This window comes from Colletotrichum orchidophilum (assembly GCF_001831195.1).
Source record: "Colletotrichum orchidophilum strain IMI 309357 chromosome Unknown Scaffold_117.1, whole genome shotgun sequence".
Taxonomy (NCBI): domain Eukaryota; kingdom Fungi; phylum Ascomycota; class Sordariomycetes; order Glomerellales; family Glomerellaceae; genus Colletotrichum; species Colletotrichum orchidophilum.
The window spans coordinates 106,988-119,744 of NW_019173073.1; the positions used below are offsets into that span (position 1 = coordinate 106,988).

The 12,757-nt window shown below is 50.2% G+C and overlaps 5 protein-coding genes across 5 annotated transcripts; 2 read left to right on the forward strand and 3 right to left on the reverse strand.

The window, feature by feature from the left end:
- Positions 1 to 1,053: 1,053 nt before the first annotated feature.
- CORC01_11158 (uncharacterized protein) lies at positions 1,054 to 1,314 on the forward strand (the record flags this gene model as incomplete). Its single annotated transcript, XM_022622784.1, has 1 exon — positions 1,054 to 1,314. The coding sequence occupies one exon, from the start codon at positions 1,054 to 1,056 to the stop codon at positions 1,312 to 1,314; it is 261 nt and encodes an 86-aa protein (XP_022470726.1).
- A 2,117-nt stretch (positions 1,315 to 3,431) lies between these two features.
- On the reverse strand, positions 3,432 to 4,246 carry CORC01_11159 (uncharacterized protein; the record flags this gene model as incomplete). Its single annotated transcript, XM_022622785.1, has 2 exons — positions 3,432 to 3,767; positions 3,839 to 4,246. 2 exons carry the CDS (start codon positions 4,244 to 4,246, stop codon positions 3,432 to 3,434), a joined length of 744 nt encoding a protein of 247 aa, XP_022470727.1.
- Positions 4,247 to 6,196: 1,950 nt separating this feature from the next.
- On the forward strand, positions 6,197 to 7,858 carry CORC01_11160 (uncharacterized protein; the record flags this gene model as incomplete). The annotated part of the gene is made up of 5 exons (XM_022622786.1): positions 6,197 to 6,482; positions 6,536 to 6,603; positions 6,682 to 7,120; positions 7,178 to 7,254; positions 7,307 to 7,858. The coding sequence occupies 5 exons, from the start codon at positions 6,197 to 6,199 to the stop codon at positions 7,856 to 7,858; spliced, it is 1,422 nt and encodes a 473-aa protein (XP_022470728.1).
- Positions 7,859 to 8,205: 347 nt separating this feature from the next.
- Positions 8,206 to 9,747, reverse strand: CORC01_11161 (major facilitator superfamily transporter; the record flags this gene model as incomplete). Its single annotated transcript, XM_022622787.1, has 1 exon — positions 8,206 to 9,747. One exon carries the CDS (start codon positions 9,745 to 9,747, stop codon positions 8,206 to 8,208), a length of 1,542 nt encoding a protein of 513 aa, XP_022470729.1.
- Positions 9,748 to 10,583: 836 nt separating this feature from the next.
- Positions 10,584 to 12,648, reverse strand: CORC01_11162 (major facilitator superfamily transporter; the record flags this gene model as incomplete). The annotated part of the gene is made up of 8 exons (XM_022622788.1): positions 10,584 to 10,979; positions 11,034 to 11,382; positions 11,442 to 11,811; positions 11,874 to 12,022; positions 12,093 to 12,153; positions 12,205 to 12,301; positions 12,460 to 12,518; positions 12,576 to 12,648. The coding sequence occupies 8 exons, from the start codon at positions 12,646 to 12,648 to the stop codon at positions 10,584 to 10,586; spliced, it is 1,554 nt and encodes a 517-aa protein (XP_022470730.1).
- Positions 12,649 to 12,757: the final 109 nt, after the last annotated feature.

Below are 12,757 nucleotides of genomic sequence, written 5' to 3' on the forward strand. Positions count from 1 at the left end.
CAAAGGAACTCAAAGGCTACAGAACAACGTAAAGAGATATCCTAGAATGAATAGCAGAACAAATCAAATCAGAGCCTGGCTTGGTCCCGGGTCTACAGGGAAACAGGTTTTTTTTTTTAGAAAAATGTTAGAGTTTAGTTGACATCGAAGAGTGCAGTGTACATAGGAATGAACAGAATTCAGTGCCTGAGATTAGAGAGAGTAAGTACCTTAGGTTGAATATTCTGCTTGCCGTTCTCCTGGTACCCGTATTCTGCAATCGCCGTAGACTTTCTGGTTCCTGGCTATTATTTGACGTGATAATGCCGAGGCTCTCTAAGCGAAGCAACTCAATTGATGTCCCACTAATTGACGTCTCTCAGCACAATCAACAGTCCTGTGTGTGGCATTGTTGCTGTCATCCCCATACTTGTTCTACTCAATTTCCTTGGTTTCGTAGCGGTCTGCTTATTTTAGCTCCTCTTTCTCTTATGTCGAGCCCGGTGGTGCCCCTAATTGGATATGCGTCGTCAATTTCCCGTCCAATTTGGAAACGGCAACGAAATCATAGACTGGAGACTACACAAGCAGTTTCAACTGGGTGACATGTTCCATAGGCGAGAAAATGCTTACCTGTGGTTGGCTCAAGCTCCTTGGTCATGCAGATCGTCGTACCATTCATCAATGTAAGTTTGCGACTTAATTTAGTTACTTGACGACTACGCTGGTTTTTTAGTCGTGAGTGGCTGAGGCAGCGGACTTGGCAATCAATCTCCACCAGGCGATCTTGGCTTTGCCTGCACTCGACGGCTCACACGGGTAGCTGAAGAGGATTTGTGCAGGAAGAGGAACCTAGAAACCCTATATAAAAGGCAAGTTTTTGAGCCCTATGGTTGCGGACAGTTCGTCCTTAGTTTATCCCTCTCATCTCACAGACTTACTCTCATAATTTCGCCAAGCAAAACATTGTCTACTTTTGACACTCCTAATTCTCGTACCTTGCCAATTTCTGAGTGAGTAACTTGAGCCCCAAATTGCCCTAGAGACACAGCTAAGCTTGATTACACTTTAGACATGGCTCGGTCCGTCCTTATTCTTGCTGCTCTTTGTGCTGCGACCGTCCAAGCTCGCCCTCAGTCTACAGGCAAATGCGCATTCCAAATTACCGCTTCCAGTGGAAGTGGAGCCTATGGGTGTCTCAAGGTTGGCGAGACTGGCGGCTTCTCGGCCCCCTCGGGAGCTAATGTAGAGTTCGCCATGGGTAGAGACTGTCAAGTCAGCGTCACCAATGGCCCTATAGAGGGCGTGTCTGTCCAGTCAAAAGGACCATGCTAGGCGATCGAGCTTTGCTCTTCAACTCGGCTGTACGAGATATTCTCAATTTTGACCAAGTCAGTCGGTTAAATCCCTTTTTACAGCGTTGTCATGGTTGAGCAGCATGTTGGAATGGCATGAACAACTTGTGCAGGCAAATCTTGCAAATATATGGATAGCAGTGAAGGTCTAGACAGGTTTGGCTCTGATGAACGATCTTCAATTCAGAAGGCCATTTTTTTTTTCACTGGTAATGATGAATCAGGGCGCCCAAATCTGACTTTAAGATGGCTTATGTAGTCGTCCAAACGCATCAAAAGCACAACGAAAAGATAACCCACCAAAACCTGGCAAAGGCGCCATCTGGAAGCCTGTTTCAAAGAAGTCTTATTCAATACGGTCTTGCTACAGAAGCAAACTACAACAAGCTTGTTCGGCAAATTATATGCCAACTATCTGATTCCATTAAAAGTAAAGATAATGATACCGTATTAGCTACATTTTCTACCTTTCCCGGACCATTTCTGCCGGCTTCAATGACAGTGCTCTATGCCAATTGCGAGACGGTCACAAAATAATGAAGGCGCATCGATGAGTACGAAGATATTCATTGATACATCCTCTCACAGTCTCATTGTTGTATGAGGCTTGAAATAAGTTAACCTCAATGTCTACCCCGTCCTTGAACTCGGCACGGGATCCAGAATTACTTTCTCGATTGTATCCGCAACTATTCTGCGTACAAGCTTCCGGTGTGCGAAGCAAATTTCAGCCACCCATCAATTATTACCTCGCAAATGTCTCCGATGCTATATCTTCAGCGACCTCTATCTGATACGAGAGAACTCATTAAGGGAATCGATACCTGCGCCAGAGACAACTTGAGGAATCACATGTTTAGGAGAGATGAAGCCTATCTGCAAATGATATGAAGTTTGCCTGACTTTCAGCGACTTGCCAGCACTGTTGGTCATTCTTGAAGCCAGCCCTCGATAATTTGGCGGGCTAGAGTGGGAATACCGGACAAAAAATGAATCAAGGCTTAGACAGTCATGAAACAGACCAGCTGAAGATGGAGGTTGCCGCTTTAGATGAAGAGAAAAGTGGAAATGCTAGTACAAGCTGTACGCTACGAGTCTCTCATCCTACCATCAGCATGTGTAAGCAGGTAAAAGGGGTACGAACATGACATTGAAGGCGCGTAGATAAGATATTTCGGGTCTTGCGTAATCCTTTTTTGTCTTCGCAGCTCCATACCTAGGAAATTTCTCGACTGACTCTTGAGGGAGGAAACGACTCTACACGTGCCCTCTTCAAGAAGAGTCGTGTTCGAAGCAGCAAGGAGAACCCAGTACCAAACGACGTTGAAGGGATTGTCACTCGACGCATACAATCCGCAGCAGCATCCACAATCATATATCATTGAATTAATTGCCCCATTCGTTCCTACCTTCTGTTTAGAGATACTGGTCGCCAGGGAGTGCTACCCTTTAGAGCACGTTGCTTGAGTATTCGTGAAAGAGGTCATGCTTGTCAGGTACACACACGGTGCACCATCAAACACTAGTCCTTATTCAAGGATTGTTGTGGGGTTCGGGGCTTGGTTAGCGAGAAAATCTGCTCTCATAAAGACTTTAGCATGGATACGGCCTGTTGGCCATCGACGAAAGCCATACCCGAGCGATTATCCCCGATGTTTTGCCCCATTGACCGCTGATAAGCGTGAGTGGGGAGCGCCACCATCAGAGAGACCACGATTCATTCGCAAAGGATCTAGAGACAGGTACTGTTCATGTTTAGGAGCGATTGGACTTCGGGCCGTTACGATCGAGAACCTTTAGAGATGTAAGAGAAGCTGGCATTCCCTTGCTTAGACGTGACTAACTAGGTCCGCGACCCGCCAAGTCTTTTGGAATCGGAGAACAGCAACTCTATTGCAGCACGGGGCAGGCAACATTGTGCCCGCTGTTGAAGTCACATCGCAAATCAAGAGATCCACTAGAGGGACCTGACAGTGTTGCATTAATTCTTGGTAGGTATTATTCGTACTACTTGGCTCATTCAGATCGGCCCTTTCCGCATGCCGCGATCACGAAAGCCCGAACTGTGCCTCCGTTTCATTTGACACGCCGCGGCGCTTAGTTGCCCGGGTACCACCTGCTGAGGATAGAAGTCACGTTCGACGGCCGGCTAAGGTGAGCGCAGTGGCCACTGGGCTCAGTCTCCTTCTTGGAGCCGGCGGGCAGGACGGCAGACATGCTCGCCTGGTAGCTGGGTGGCAGGGCGTTGTCAAGAGAGGCATAGAGGTAGGCGCAGTCAATGCCGTTGCTCCAGGGCTCGTAGCTTGAGGCACTGGTGAAGGCACCCAGAGCCGTCCAAGTCGTCTCGGACGCCCACTTCTTTTGCTCAGCAGCCGGCAGGTCGTTGAAGGCGACCTCGGGGAGCAGAGTAGCGTTGCCGACAACACGGTCCCCCTATAATGCATGTGTTAGTATCATCGCTGCTTGGCACCCGATGGGAACCGGGGGGGGAGTAGTCTATATACCTCGACAAGCATCCAAGGAAGAGGCTCGCCGCCGAGGAGTTCGAGCAAGCTGGAACCCTTGGGAAGCATGAAAGCACTCGCGTAAACGATGCTCACGACACCACCAGAGGCACCAGCGGCGGAGCGGGTGGCAATGTCGTAGCCCTCGACAGCGTTGCTGGCAACGACACCACCGTAGGAGTGAGAGTAGACGACAATCTCCTTGCCGTCAGCAACAAGCTTATCCAGTTCGGTACGAACGGCGGCAACGTCGTCAGAGAGGGATGCCAGGGGCTCGGTGGTACCACCGACGGTGGGGAGAGCAACGATGGAGGTGTTGAAGTTGGAGCCAGCCAGCTCGGTAGCGAAGGGCTGGAAGGCAGAAGGCAACTGCCAAGCGCCGGGGACGATGAGAATTGAGGGCTTCATTGTGTGGGATATGTGACGTGAGTCGTGCAGTTGGGGAACCACGAGAGATGTGATCTTGGGTCTGTCAGAGATTGACGAGTGGAGGATATGGACAGAGGTGGGCGTGGTATGTGGACTTTGACGAGGGGGACTCTAAAAAGAATGTGTAGCCTGTCTGGTAGCAACAACAAGAGAGGCAAGAGATGAACAGAGGCAGACAGTCTTTCTAAAGTACCACCTCGTATCTGCTCGAGATATCACGGCATAAACATACGTCCTCGGCAAGCAATATTTCCGAAATGACCATGGCCGAAAGCGAAGAACGACTTGTGACAGCGGGATGAGCGCCGGGTACAAACAGACCGTCGGATATTGCCACGAGGCCTTTGGCGTCCGCTAGTGACGTTTGCACGGTCCTCCGAAGTTATCCACAAATGGCCCAACATTGGCGGTGGGTTGCTCCAGTTGTGAGAATCAAAAGGGGTTTGAACGAGGGGGGACATTTGAGGGTTACGACGGAACGGATTATGGCGCAAGTAAATGCCCCCGTTGGATCCAGCGGAGCCCAAAAGACGAGGGGACGGTATCCGTACCTTACAGCTTGGAGAATGCATGTGCCAAGACTCGTTGTTTGTGTAGCATTGGTTGCTGTGCCGTCGTTCTGCATCCTTCCGCATTTCTTCAACGTCAAGAATCTCGCTTAGGAGCTTGCTTTAGTCTCCGAAGCCCTTTGCAACGATCTTCTTCATGCTACCTCGGCAGTCGAGGCGAGCTTCGTGCCATGTCTCTCGATGATATTTCAACCTGCACCCCTGATACCCGAGGCAAAGCAATCAATCCTTCGTGTCAATATTGCCCTAGATCTTTGACGATAATGACGCCCAAGAAGGAATTGTGGTCCACCACGAGAATCAGAAATCGAATACTAATTGCAGGGTTGCTGACTCAAAGCGGCCCCTATCCGCGTATCAGTGAGCTCCCTTCCGGGAGGCTGGAGCTGCGCAGAGGCCACAATTACCGTGATTCGGGCGATGATCTGTCGATGCTATCCCTGCGCCTTCATGGATGTGCTCGGACGTCAAGGGGTATAGCAGGCCGCAGGCGGGCCCTAGTTGCTAGTGGCGGGTCTGGAAGAGGGGATGCTCCTCGACTAGCGCAGGATCAGTTACAACGGTCTTGCGAGTTTGGATGCAAGACCCCAGAGGGAGAGCCGTGCGACGCAATGTCTCCTCCCAATCGTCAAGCCGAGTTCATCGGTCGCCGGTGACGTTGGCTCTGCGGGCCGGCTTAACACGGAGTGAGAAGAGACGAGACTAGGACGAAAACAAATCTACTCCTAGCCTCTTCACGACATCGTACCCTGTCGAGATCCACACATGTCTGAACAACCCCCCATGAGTTTCCCTCTTGGAACTGAGAAAGAGTGACAAGACCTGACAACTCTTCCGGACTTGGCCGGGGGCTCGCTCCCCTTTTCTTTGCTTCTTTCGCTTACAGTTCCACAAATTGGCTCAACTCTACAGTGTACACGGTATGGCCCATAACCGAGGTAGCAGTTGTAATGGGGGCTAATTGACTTGCCAAACATGACATGTCAAAACAGAAGTGATTGGCATTTTGTGAATGCAACAGTGGTTGGGGCAAAACGAACGGGCCCAACAGGCCGAAACCTGCGGCCGTGATGGACGACCACGAGTGGTCACACTTTTTTTTTTCTTCTTTGCTTTTGTGTATCATACGTTTTATGTAAGAAAATCCTGCAGCACAAGAGGCACAAAGTCTGGCATTCCCCGAAGTTCACGTCCAGAATAAAATGTTTCCCCATCCCCACGTGGTGTGGCCGGTTTAGTTCGCCCCTCCTTGCGTCCGTTTACTCGGTAACACCCCCTCCACACATCATCGACGACGACCCGTTTCCCGCAAAGACCGCTGTTCGACAGAGAGCCCCGTGTGGCCATCAAGCCACCAGCCATGGCAGCCACTATGGTAACATACCCGTACGATGACCCGACTATCGATCAACCGGAGAGGGACTATCTGAAGAAGCTGGCCGGCTTTGCTGAAAAACAAAACCTATCCGAGGACCTCCGTGCCTATGTCCGAGGCGTCACGATTGCCTTTACTGCCCTGGCCGCGTTCGTGGTAGGGCTGCGGTTCACGGCCCGTCACCTGCAGGGTGCGAGGTATCTGAAAGATGATTACACGATGTTGTTTGCTCTGGCGTTGTTGATTGGAAACATGATCATGAATCTAATCTGTAAGTGGCAATGAGAGGATTGGATTCGAAGGCTTGCTCACAACCCCATCAAGTGGTCGATGCTGGTATCGGATTACATTCAGGCCGCCTTACACTAGAACAGCTACAATATCTCGACAGGGTATGCATTACGTTTGCTGTGACAAGCCATTACCTTATTATTTCAGCTATGTGGAAGAAACTAATATTGTATCTCTAGACCATGATGGGTGCCGAGATCCTGTACGTCAACGGAGTCAACATATACAAAGTAGCACTGCTGCTACTATACCTGCGCATCTTCCCAACCCGAGAGGTTCGCAGGGGGGCATGGATTTGTGGCAGTTTAACGTCCCTTTGGACGCTCGCCTGCGTTATTGCTGCCTCAATTCAGTGTCTTCCCCTGAACACGCTCTGGGAACCGTGGAAGAATGGCACTTGCATCAATCTGTTCTTGACGCAGCTTGCTATTTCCATTCCGAGCATCATTGTTGATATTGCGATTCTATATCTTCCGATCCCCCACGTCTTGAAACTGCAGATGAATCCGGCGCAACGGGTTTTGATTCTGTTCACGTTCTTGCTTGGAAGCTATGTCGTTTTCTGCAGTGTCTATCGTTTCAAGATTTTCTTAGGGTACACTAAGAACGATGTCCCTTGTGAGTGCTTTGGCCTGGATGAAGCTTCTAGAATCGCTCGTGCTAACGTTATTGTAGGGTCATTGGCGCAAGGTCTGGCTTGGAACATTATAGAAATCAGCAGTGGCATCGTGTCCGCCTGCTTACCGACTCTTGTAAGCTTGATAGCGACGTTATTGATGACTAAATGACTGATGACAAACCCAGGGTCCCATCGTCCGTCTGTTATGGAAGGGTATCCTCGACTCTGCTCATCGAAGTGGTCTGGACAAGTACGGACCGTCCTCCTCCAATAAAAAGTCAACAGCAAGGTCGGTTGGCGTGACCATTGGCGGCGGAAGATCTGGAAACGCCTCCCACGCGAGAGACGGCTCAAAAGACTGGTCCAAGCTCCCCGAAGCCAACGCGAAACCAAACTTCCGGGAAGAGTCCAAGTACGGCATCGGTCTACGGACGATGGGCGCAGGGGACGACGACCGGAGCTCCCGGAGCTCAAATGACGTCGAGCTGGTGCCGCAAAACACGGTCAGTGTGACCATACGGAGCCCGGCCCGAGACAAGTTTCCCCAACATGAAGCGGGCATGAGTGCGAGGGAGCACTACCAAGGGAAGAAGATCTCAAAGGAAAACGATTCAGGATATCCCCACTCTGATAACAGGATATGGCAGCATCGTGAGGTTGAGATAACGACGGAGCCAGTAGAGCCGGAGTCTGTCTTGCCTGAATTTAACAGGAAGAGGAAGTCGGGCATATTATGAGACGAACGCTGGTGGAATACCCAAATGAATACCTTTAATTTCTTTTGTAAATATCCTGTGATAGTAGTTACTGTAATTGATAGAGCAAATGCTTCCAACCTTTCAGACAAGGCCTGGACCTCATGTAGATTTGCCACGTCATTTCTCCAAGACTCATCTTCCATTCCCCTTGCTGACGAGTTACATTCTAGCTGGACCGTTTGACTTTACACAAGTAAGTAGCGTCCGTCAGGAGTTGTTATGAGATACATAATTTGTAGGGATATTTTTGAAGTTGCTACTTGACCCCTGCTCTGGGCAGAAATGGTGCAACAATGAATGCATATGAAGCTAGTGCGAGATGCCGTCTAAGATGACACGGCATGTTCTTGTTCCCTGGCCTTTTTCAAGTCCTCCGGCTCATAGAGGTTTCTCACAGCGAATATCAGCCCGGCCGCAAGCCCAACCATCAACACCCAGATTGCGTAACCGCCGAGAGCCTGGGTTCTGGCACCAACGGCATACAGACTTGTGAACAAGGCCGGACAAAAGGCCCTGATGGCGCTCGATGCGGTAAGCGCCAAAGCGTTGAGCGTTCCGAGAACGCGGGGGCTGGGCGAGATGTCATTCAGCGCCAGCTGAATGGCAGTGAAACTCATGCTCACGCCGGAGCCAATGATGAGAGCAGTGGGCGTAAAGACCCAGAAGAATGTCACCATGGCTGGGTTATGCACGCCGGCTTTGAGGAAGATGTTGCTGAGAGGGCACAAGACGTAGAACCAAGGGTAAGCATAGGCGCAGGCGCGCAGCACACCGTTGGTGCCTATGCGATGCTGCAGCGGCGGGAAGATGACGACAAGCCACAGGACCTGGGCGATGCCGCTGACGGACATCATAATCAAGATCTGCAGGGGAGTGAAGCCGAATCCGCCAAGCTGGACTGGGGTATACCAGAAGACGGGCACGATGGCTGTGTAGGACAAGACGAGGAGCATGAGGTACCCGTATACGATCAGTACGTTTGCGGCGCCTGGGGATCTGATGATCTCCTTGATGGAGCCTCTGTCCTTCTTTGGCGGTGCCGCTGTGTCGTCATTGTCGCTGTGCTTCTCGTTGACAAGCGTTTCCTCAACGAACAGGATGGTAGAAATGGTCGCCGTCAAGCCGATGAAGCCAACGCAGAAGCTGGATAATGCGTAAGGGTAGTCGAGGAAGAATTGGCCCGTAAAAACGCCCGGGTACTGATGCGCCGGATCGGCGAGGGCGCCGCCGAGAATAGGCCCGAAGAAAAGCCCAAGGTTGCCGCTCAGAGAAAACCAGCTGAAAGCCCTGGCTTGGGTCTTCTGAGTGGAATGCTCGGCAATCATGGTGCGCATCGTGACAATGCTTCCTCCAAAGACGCCTGCCAGGCATCGGAAGAGGATCATCTGCCAGATGGTCTTTGCCATGCCGAAGATGGAGGCAGCGAGGGTAACACCGAAGAGGGAGAAGACGAGGACGGGCTTGCGGCCAATTCGGTCGGATAGCCTGCCCCAAAAGATCATGACGAAGGCCTGCGTCAAGGAGAAGAGTGACTCGATGAGACCGGTGTAGAAGCCGACGTCCGTATTGGCGAGGTTGCCATTCTCCTGGACCATTTGGCTGATGTACGGAAAGATGCAGAAGAAGGCCATTGGTTCCACGACTCGAGCGTAGCAGATCCAAAAGACTTGCCATAGCGGCAATGGCTTCTCGTCCAAGGCGTCATCCTCTTGAGAAGGCTCGTTGAGCGTCGTCGCCTTGGAGATGTCTGGATCGGCCGTTGGAGCGAGGTCGCCGGCAATGAGTAAGGGAGTTGTCTCCGTCGCGTCACTGCTGAATGTCTCTGCCGTGCCGGCGTTATCGTTTACCGGTCTTTGATCTATCGCCATTGTGATGGCTTGGGGATGTACAATTGTATTGGTATGAGAAAGGAGACCTGCTGCGACCGATGCGGTCCAACGTCAAAGCTTATGTTACTGGCATGTGCGGGTTGACGAAATCGGTCGCTTCCTCCATATAAGGTACGTAAGCAAGTAAATTAAAACGGCGTCGACATTGTTGTTAAGGGCGCATCACCTCGGTCTTATGTCAGACCGCCCTCATTTTCAGCCTTCCTAATTGGGTTAGGCTGACCAAAGTTCCTAACGTACCCAACAATCAGCTCAACGTTACAGAATTTAAGCATAACCAACTACGGTTTGTTGTGCGGCACATTTGCACTTGCACAACGACTCCACGAGGCTCAGTGAGCGCGAGAGCAATGGTCGCAGTGCCTTTAATCAAGTTCAGACTTTTGCAATGCATCGCATGGGCTAGAAATAAAGAAGATCAGCCCGATGTAACCCAGCTAATCATTAACCTTCCTACCTTCCGCCTCTTGTTGAACCTTGTCTGTTCATTTTCTTCCCTATTGTTACCAGGGAGACTACTTTACTAAAGATTCCCAACCCTTATAAAGAAAATGAAACTGAGCGCTACTGATTATGATTCCAACATTGTTCGATCCGTTGTTATGGACTAGACTCGTTAATAGACGAATTCGATGTGGGCTATTTATAGACTTAGGGTTTCCTATCTGCTGGCACCACTCCCGTAAGCATCTCTGCCCGCAAATAGAAAAATGATTGAAACCAATTGGATGCTGAAAATCGAAGTCTTTGCCGTTGCGATTTCCACCCCAACATCATGCCAAGGTCTTGACATCGATTCAGTCTGTCTTCGCGCCTCAGCTTTTCTGGATCACAGGTTGAGCGGCCACTACCTCGTCCCCTTTGCCTGCGTACTGCGGTGCCGAGCTCTCTCCATCAGGCCTCTCAGAATCAGATCCCTGGACTGAAGAGATTTCCCGAGCTTCTCCTTCGTTTGCAAGTCTCATCTCAAGGTCGGGATGCTTGTGCTTCCATCTCTTCATGTACCACGTGCCAAACATGAGAAAAGCCCACATTGCGACTTCGAACACAGTAGCCGCGGGATATCCGTGTGGATAGCGTGGAGCTTCGACGGTTGGGAAGGTGAAAAGAGGGATCCAAATTTGTCCACAGAATCCGAGAGTCATCATTGAAGAGATGATGAGCCCTCTTTCGCCATAATTCTCACTGAGCGTGGAGTTCAGCCAGGAATACTGGAGATGCTTTGTTAGCTGGCCGATTCTAGTACAGCATTTGCGATGACGCACCAAGATTGGGGATGCCATTCCCGAGAAGCCTCCAAAATAAAATGCGAGGAATTTGAGGATGTCGGGGACATTCCATATCGACAAGACAATGCACGAGAAGAGAACGAATGACTGGGAGATATTAGCATCGCTGCTCACGCCCTTTTGGGTCAGATGTATTCTTACCGCTTGAAAAGACCACAGGCCCCTCAGGCTCAAGCAACCCGCCAACGTAGTTCCAATCCACGAGGATAATGCGCGTAAAAGGTCGATAAAAGTCGGCAAAATATTCACCAATTCAACGGAGTACCCAGTGGCCTTTAGCCACAAAGCCATGTAACCTGTCCAATAGTGTGCTTGGCACAAAAAGCTAGGATAGGTTAGCGTGGAATCAAGGCGGGTTCATGAAGGAAAGTTCAGAATACGAACATGTAGCAGGGAACGCAGATCCACCACATTGGCCTGGAGAGCGTATACTTGAACGTCTTCCATGTGATACCCTCTTGCTCGACAGTCGGCATCCGCTTCACAGCAAGAGAATGTTCCTCCATGGTAAAGTACCACCTCTTAGGTGATGTGGGGAGACCAGGCCAGAATGCGAATCCCAAGAAAGATATGGGCAGGGTAATAATGCCCTGGACGATGAAAAGCCACCGCCAACCCGCACGCCCGTAAACGCCATTGAGATTTCGATAGGCTGCGGCCTGCAGGTAGCCGGAGAACATGGAACCGAGAGAATTGCCCATGAACCACACTCCAGCACGCTTGAAGAGCTCCTCGTTCTTGAACCAACTGCCAACTACTTTTGGTGAGCCTTTCTACACGATAGAACAGTACATATAATTGGAAAAGTAGGCTTACGAATGAGATGAGTGCCACCGAATGAGGAGGCCTCAAGGAACCCTGTGATGGCGCGTAAGATGTACAGATGCCAGCTATGCTTGATTTCAGACTGGGAAAAGGCGATAACTGCCCAGATGATCTGGAGAGAAGGAAGCAAGAAAGGTGCGCTATGATCGATTCCATCTCTGTCAGCAACGTATCGAATCGCTTGAGTAAGCAACAAAATGTCAGACGTACATCTTTGCCTTGGTTTGAAGAGTCATGAGGGGGATTTGTCCAATAACGTATGCGGTGTTGTCTGGAAATGGTCAGTGGTGCTTGTCGTGAGACTCTTTGAAGATGGACTCACAAGCAACGACATAGTAATTCAACTCGTTCCCGTGAGAATGAAGATCCTCGCGCATGCCTGATACATAGGCGTTGGTGACATTTTGCTGGCCAAGGAACTACTGGCGGTTAATTCTGACGCATTTCAAAGCCTGCTCATCAAAAATCTACTGACTCTGCAAAAGACTAAGGGCAGTGAGAAAATCAGTCAGCAGGTACTCAAGATATGGTAGACCAGATGCTAAGAATGTAACTTGCAAGATAAACTTCCAAAGACCAGAATCGCAAGATCTAGTTTTCGTAAAAGTTTACGCTCTTCTGCCGGATAGTGGGAGGCTGTGACAAAAATGTAAGTATCTGGCTTTCCTGTATGAGACACTTCCGAATACTTACGATACCAGTCAAAAACTGATAGTATCACCGCCACGATCTTGTTTTTCTTCACTGCCCGAGTAAAAGACCCCATTCTCAGCAGATTTCACCGGATTCTCGTATGTGATGTGCACCTGTCATATTCGGCGCTTTGCTGTCGGTACAGGTTTACATATAATGTTTGGACAAGCAGGGTATTCGAC